The sequence below is a fragment of the Alexandromys fortis genome, unplaced genomic scaffold (assembly GCF_014885135.2).
Source record: "Alexandromys fortis isolate MF-2015 unplaced genomic scaffold, M_Fortis_MF-2015_v1.1 scaffold_336, whole genome shotgun sequence".
In the NCBI taxonomy this organism is placed as follows: domain Eukaryota; kingdom Metazoa; phylum Chordata; class Mammalia; order Rodentia; family Cricetidae; genus Alexandromys; species Alexandromys fortis.
The window spans coordinates 761,171-768,619 of NW_026068207.1; the positions used below are offsets into that span (position 1 = coordinate 761,171).

The 7,449-nt window shown below is 48.4% G+C and overlaps 1 protein-coding gene across 1 annotated transcript in view; it reads right to left on the reverse strand.

The window, feature by feature from the left end:
* Positions 1–677: 677 nt before the first annotated feature.
* The window catches only part of LOC126493275 (all-trans-retinol 13,14-reductase-like), a 10,174-nt gene continuing 3,402 nt past the window's right edge, over positions 678–7,449 (reverse strand). Inside the window, exons 3-10 of the mRNA XM_050130234.1 lie at positions 6,388–6,640; positions 5,392–5,589; positions 3,660–3,779; positions 2,530–2,668; positions 2,149–2,258; positions 1,904–2,070; positions 1,582–1,741; positions 678–1,334 (exon numbers count right to left, since the gene is read on the reverse strand). Of these exons, the coding sequence (XP_049986191.1) occupies positions 1,189–1,334; positions 1,582–1,741; positions 1,904–2,070; positions 2,149–2,258; positions 2,530–2,668; positions 3,660–3,779; positions 5,392–5,589; positions 6,388–6,640 (1,293 nt within the window). The 3' untranslated portion in view covers positions 678–1,188. The remainder of the gene's footprint in view (positions 1,335–1,581; positions 1,742–1,903; positions 2,071–2,148; positions 2,259–2,529; positions 2,669–3,659; positions 3,780–5,391; positions 5,590–6,387; positions 6,641–7,449) is intronic.

The following is a 7,449-nucleotide window of genomic DNA, read 5'->3' on the forward strand; positions in this document are numbered from 1 at the left end:
CGTTATTGAACAGAAACCAAAATCAATGTCAGATATCAATGCACTGAAACACTGTATGTATTAATTCCATATTTAAATGAACTAAAATTAGTGCCTGTTTAGAATGAGTGAAAGTTTGTTTTTTAGACAGGGTTTCTCTGTAGCTTTAGCATGTCCTGGAACTACCTCTTGTAGACCTGGTTGGCCTCAAACACACAGAGATCCCCCTGCCTCTGCATCCCGAGTGCTGGGATTAAAGGCATGGGCTACCACCGCCTGGTTGAGTGAAAAGTTTTAAACTTTCACCCACTATTGCACTGATTCATATAAGTCGAGAATTCCTATTCTTTGGCCCAAAGCAACTTCATAATAGTAGTGACAGATGATACAATGCTCACAAGTTTAAAAATATTACATAAGTTGTTGTTCCTCATCCATGTATATGAAACAAGTGAATTTGATGTTTAGTCTGGGAGCTCATTTCCCAAGTTATCTCGTATGTATTCAAATATTACAGACTCTGAAGGAATTCTGATTCCAAGTATTTTGGAAAACAATACTCAGTTTTTAATATATGCCAGCAACTAAAATGTCATCACTAGGCTTGGTGATCATTGGGCTTCCTGTATTCAGGCCCAATGTCTCCACTCTCGTCCCCTCCTTGTCAGGCTGGCCACCTGTAGTCAAGATCTCAGCAGGCTGGTGTATGGGACATTTTGCTGGTGCAGTGGTATCTCTTGGTCTGTCTCTGATTGGAATGCTCCTTCAGGCTGCTTCTATCAGAGGAAAAAGCTTAAGGCCGAGAGCCCCTTGGCTCTCACTTTGAGAGTTGCCACCCCAAACCCATGCTGGTCATCCTTCCCTTTGACAGAGGGAGCAGCACAATACTAGAGTGGGGAGAGCAAAAAGCTTCAGGGCAGACCTGGACCAACCTACTCCAATAGCCAACACTCGGAGGGGTTCTGAGTGTTTGATCCTTGCTCAGTGCTGGGTGTGGGGAAGGAATGGGAGTATTCTTCATCTTGAGACAGCAAGGCTGTGCAGCCCACACTAGGCCTTAGGTAGAAATTCAGGGTGCAGAGGAGAACTCGATTCACAGCAGGCATCAGAAGCAAAGAGCTTTTGAATATATGCACAAGGAAGTACAGCAGAAGGAACCATGAGAAAGAAGTTGGGGAGGTGCCGTTCTCTGGCTTAGCTCTCAATGGGCTACTTCATCTTCTTCTTCTGTTGTGCCTGGACCTTTGAGCCAAGAGCCTGCAGATCTGAGTACAAGTTCCTCTTCAGGATGGCACTGCTGCACAGCAAGGCCCCTTGTAGGGCCCCTACCAGCCCACACGTGAAGATATCTTGCCCTAAAAAGCAAAAGCAGTGGCCCATGAATGTCTACCCACATGAGGATGGGCAAGCAACGGTTCTTGTGTTGATCCCTCCATTTCAGGGCCACCAAAAGAGAGACAGCTTCAGAGAGACCCCAGGACTGTAGTCAGCTAAGGTAGCCCAGTTCCTGGTATAGGAGCTGAAGGGGACAGCGGGGTCAGAGGATGGGAACAAAAGATTGTGTCAGGGAAGCCCAGATTCTGGCAAAGTGAAGGAATGTACCTGTCAGGTAGAGGTTGGGGATGGGGGTTTGGGCTCTTAGGGAAGCCATAGCATGAGGATGCAGACGAGCCAGGTCATGGTCAGCACCATAGGGAGCACCTCGGGGAGCAGCCAGATAGTACTGGTTGGTCAGTGGGGATCCCCCAATCACACTGTCCACCTGAGGAGGCAAAAGGGCAGGGCAAAGGTGAACAAGGGAATATGAGAGAAACTGACCCTTCCTAGTGACTCTGTTACCTCAGGTTCTACCCCTGCACCCAGGAAAGACAAACAGTCAAGGCGTGTGTCTTTTATCTCCAGCATTGTGAACATCAGCCCCTACCTTGCCCTCCAGCTGTGGGAACAGTTTCATGACTACGGACATAGAGGCTTCCACAAAGGCGTTTTTGAGGGTCTCATAGTCAGCACCCCGCTTGCCCTGTGGCTCCTCCTGCCACTCCTCAAACCACTCAAAGGCCGTGGGTACCAGCACAGTCATGGTGGATCGACCTGCAGGTATAAGGCCATGTTACTTCTGCCTGGCCCTGCCTTGACCCACACCGAGCTCCTCTGGACCTAGAGCCCTACCTGGAAATCGGTCCTCCCAGGTTGGGTCCTTGGTTGATGGGAAGGCAATGAAAAGAAGGGGAATGTGTTCTGGAGCCTTTTCCTTGGGCATAGAGATGTAGCGTTCCATCCTGTAAATGAGGTGGGTGTGACTGCCAATCTCTAGGCCATTTTCCTCTGAAGCCACCAGCAGCACCCAGAAGGTGGTTCACTTCCAGAAACTCCCCACAGTGTGAAACAGACACAGCTTTGGTATAAAAAGCCTTTCTGGAAGTACACTGGGGATGGCGCACCTGCTCCCTCAACACACATCCTCCTCTGACTCCTAGAACCATGTCACGGAAGCGTGGTCCTGAGGGTTGAGGCCCAGAGCCATCAGTCTTCCCACCCCTCCCATCTTACGCTTTATCCATGTCCGTGTCAAAATAAACATAGTAGTTGGTGGACTGAAGCTTCAGGTCCTGCTTGGTTCCTCTCAGGCAGATGAAAACTGAGAGCATGCTCATGCCAGGCCTTATCATCGCCAGCTGCTTCTTCACATCTGTAGAGGGAGGCAGTGAGCACTGCATTGCAGGAGCTGTGACCAGACAGCTCCTCCTGCCAGGACAGCCTCAGGATACTCCCTTTCTGACCTGCAGCTTGCTGCTCAGCTGCCAGCATCCACAGAGACATAGCCATGTTTACAGCTCTTCCTACAGGATCCTGGCAGGGACCTGCTCTTCCTGGCTGTGTCAATCAGCCTCAGAGTCTTTCCTCCTCTACCAGCTCTGCTCCATGCACCATTGGTCATAGGTGCCGGCTCCCACACTGCTAATTCACAGCATTTTGGACGATCAGACTGTCTCAGTCGTCCCCTTTAGACACTGTAGGTGCACACGGACAAGTGTGTCCGGATGTGTGGGGAGGAGTCAGAGGACAAATTGATTGTCTCTTTCTTCTTGGGGATCTAACTCAGATCACCAGACTTAGCAACAAAAGTACATTTTTTTCCCCTTTGAGTCATCTCTATGCCCCTTGTTGTTCATTGATGCAGGGTCTCACATAGCCAAGGATGACCCTGAATTTTTCATCGTCCTGCCTCTACTTACCCGATGCAGGTTTACTGCCAAATCCCCTACAGCTATCTTGCCTGTTTGTGAGGATCAAACCCGGGGCTTGATGCATGCTAGGCAAGCACATTGATTAGCTGAGTTTCCTTCCCCAGCCCTCTTCTGCCCTTCGAGAGTCCTTTTCTATTAGAGTCCCAGTTTCTCAGGCAGGGGAAGGCAAATGTACAGGCTTTGGATTCGCAGCCTGAAGTCCACAGCCTACACATTGACAACAGACATATAACAGGGTCCTCAGAGCTCCGCCATTGCCTCTGTGAAGGACCCTTCACCTGTGCAGTCCTGGGTTCCCCAAATGTAAATGTGATGGTGCTGGTAGCAGAGGGAGATCGACAACCAGAGGGGTGCCCACAAGAGGACGAGCGTCACCCAGACTGGGTTATAAGCGCCACAGTAGAATGCCAGTTCAGAGGACCAGCCTTTTACCTGGCAGACCGCGGACACTCCCTGGCACTAAGTGCTGGTAGGTGTTGAACACTCCTGCATTGGAGATGACGATGGGGCAATAGATGTTCACCAGCTCGTGTCCCTTCTTGACACTGACACCTGTAGACACAAGAATATGGCTGAGCTTCTGTGAGCTCCTGAAGAAAAGAAAGATAGGGGTGCCGTGAATCTAGGGGCTCACATGGGCCAGAGAAGTGCTGTACCACTGAGTTACATCTCATGCTTAAGTGAGTTGTTTTTCTGCTAGGACAAGAGGCTGCGCTTTAATCTGCTTTTCCATATGTCTTTTCAGCGGTGTGGAAAATTTGATCACTGTGAACCTGATTTTGCATTTGCTTTAACTAAATAAAACCAATGTTGGGTGTGGAGGCTGAGTTAGCCGCTAGTTGAGAGAAAGGAATCACAGAGTCATGGGTGTCTATAAGATGATAGGCGCATGGAGAGGAGAAGGGAGGGACTCAGTGTAGCATGGGTCATTTTGTTTTGGCTGAGCGGAAGGACGTTCTCTTTTGGAGAGGCCAGCAGAGAGAAGGTCAGTGAGCTGCTACTCAGCCTCTCTGAGGTGGCATGTTTTCACCCCAGCCTTTGACTCCAGAGTATCATTGAAAGTAGAACACTGGAGATTTAATTAAAAGCTTATTCATCAGCAATAACATTGCCAGTGCCTGCTGGAACGGAATTCCCACAGGCCATAAACTGAGTAGCTGGCCGCTGCCAGAGAAGCAGACCAGTAACTTTGAAGCCAAAGTTTTCTGGGTAAAACAGCAACAGATTAAATCGCAGCCTCTGTGCCAACAGAAAAATAACTCAGTTGATGGCTGGGATATCACTCAGTGGTACAGCACATGTCTGGCATTTGTGAGCTCCTAAGTTCACTGCACCCCTACCTTTCATACAAATCATAAAATCTACTTCTCTCAGAGCTTTAATTACGGCATGATGATATATGCTTGTAATCCTACCATTTAGGAGGAAGAAGCAACACAAACAGGGGCTAAAACAGCAGCTTCCACTATAAAGAAAATTGAAAACTAACACTGACCACGTAAGAACCTGCCTCAAAATATTAGCTCTGTCTATAGCCGCACTATAGACAGATGGCTCCTAGGCCCTCCGTTTTCAAACCTAGAAGTTCCTCTGAGCAAATGAGGCCCCAGGCATTCACACTCATCCCATACCTCAAATATTTCTGTCTTATCCGTCTCTAGCTCGTCTCACCTACCAATAAGGTCTTGCTTATCTTTAGCCAAGTGCTCCCATCCCAAGAACACTGGTTCTCTGGAGTCCCAGGCCTCCCTCACTGCTGCCAAGTTCTATGTCCACAGTGCTCCCATCACTCAGCTTCATGAATCACAAGAGTTTCTGTGGTCTGCTCTAGCCTCTATGTCCAACCTCATCTCAGAAAACCCTTATGACAATCCTGACTTGTTGTAAACAACTGCATTTTTGCCATTGTTTTGTGATGGTCAGGGTGCTGCATCCCACATGTGAAGCTCAGAGGACAACTTACAGGGACAATTCTCTCCTTCCAACTTGAAGGCTGTGAAATCAAACTGAGGTCATCAGGCATAGTGGCTGGAATATTTATCCACTGAGCTGTCTCACCAGCCCAGACTCTTACCCTGAATGTACAGGCTGGTTCAACTATAAAGACACATCAGGTCCCTTTCACCCCAGCCCAGTGACCCACAGCTCAGTGCAGGTCTCTTACCACAGGCTCTCCCAGCAGAGTCCAGCAGCACACCCTTCACGGTGGCCCTGGTGAGGACAGCGCCCCCGGCACGCTGAATCAATGGGATGGTATGGAAGGCAATCTCACTGGATCCTCCTCGAGGGTAATACGCTCCTTGTATGTAGTGGTCAATTGTCAGAGCATGCATTGAAAAGGTGGTGTGGCTGGGGGTTACTCCTAAAGCATAAGGAAAGAAAGATAAGATGAGCAGGCAAGAGTGGTCACTTAGTACCATTCTGGAAGAAACAGGGCTTATTGTGAAGGATGATGTTAGTCCATCCCAGGATCCCATGCTCCTTTTGAGCTTAGTGGGATATAAATACACTCCCTGAAAACACTATCCTGCAGACACCAAGGAAGTCACTGACATTCATGGCTAAAGAGAAAACTCGCCCTTGGGCAGTGTGAGAGTCTCAACCTCAAAGCTAAAATGGAAGGATCACTGGATCAAAACCAGACTAGCCTACAGAGAGTTCCAGACCAGCTGAACCAAGTCAGAACCTGTCTCAGGGGTGAGCGATGTGGAGGAGAAAATGCACTGGGGATGTAGCTCAACTAGCAGGGTGCTATCCTAGCATGCAGGAAGGCCTGGGTGTGCTCTCCAGCACCACAAAACCAGGCTTAGCTGCACAGAGCTCTAATCCTAGCACTGGGATTAGAGGCAGAAGGATCAGGATTTAAGGGCACCCTTTACGACAAGAATTCAAAGCTTGCCTGGAAGACCCTGCTTCCAAAAAGGAATGAAAAGAAAAAGGAGAGAAAAAGAAAAGATAAAGGGGAAAAAAGAAAAATGAATCTCGAGTTTATAAACAAAAGAATTTCTACCAGATTCCAGCAGGGGACAGACTTCTCAGCCCTTATCGACAAATTTTATCAGGCCTGGTCTATTCTGGCTTGTCAGCTAGGCAGATGGGGAAGAAAGACCAAAAGTTGGGAGAGCAGCAGCTTAGAAGAGCCTGGGCCAGGAGCACACACCGTAAGTGGGGAAGATGTAGCTGAGAACGGCCTGGAGCTCAGGGGAAGCCCCGAGCTGCTGTAGGACCTCGGCCAGGCTCTGGGTAGATGCTCGGCAGAAGGGAGAGAAACGAGTCAGCAGCCCGAACTTGTTGAGGAGCTGAGTCAAGGGCAATGGGAGAAACTTCAGTAGGATGGCATGAGAGGCTCCACGGGCCACCACCTGGGGAAGAAAGGGTAGGGTGAGTCTCTGGAGCCCTGTAGGCTGACTCCTCTCTCATCCCCAGCACTGACTGCAGTCCCAGCAATGCTTACTCATGTCTGAATTTTTGAACTTAAAAAAAATGTAAGCTGAGCAGGCATTGTCACTCAGGCTTGTGATCCCAACAGCTGAGATACTAAGGCAGGAGAATTGCTATGAGTTCAAGGGCAACCAGAGCCATACACTGACACACGAGTCAGGACTAAATAGCAAGACTGTCTCCCTCATCAAAACACATACAGCAACAACAACAAAAAAAACTACAATGACAACAACAACAACATGGCCCCAGATTTTTCTCCTTCTTACTACTATTAGTCTGTCATTGCCCTTCCTTCTCCAGCTCAAAAAAACTGTAGTTTTTTTTATTATATATAGAGAGTCCGATATATTCCTGTGAACTCCTAATACCCCTGCTTGTACCTCCTGAGTGCTAGGATTACCATCTGCTCAGTTTATGCTGTGCTCAGGAACTTATTTAGAGGTTTGTACATACGAAGCATGAGCCTTATCTCCTGCCCTCAAATTCTTTCCAAATAACCCGGTCAAGAAGCCAGGTGTGATGGCATACACCCAGCAGAGGCAGGTGGATCTCTGTGAGTTCCAGGCCAGCCAGTGCTACACAGTGGGACTCTATCTCAAAAATCACAAACCATTAATCCCAGCACTCCGGAGGCAGAGACAGGCGGTTCTCTGTGAGTTCGAGGCCAGCCTGGTCTACAAGAGCTAGTGACAGGACAGGCTCCAAAACCACAGAGAAACCCTGTCTCGAAAACCCAAAAAAAAAAAAAAAAAAAAAAAAAAAAAAAAAAAAAAAAAAA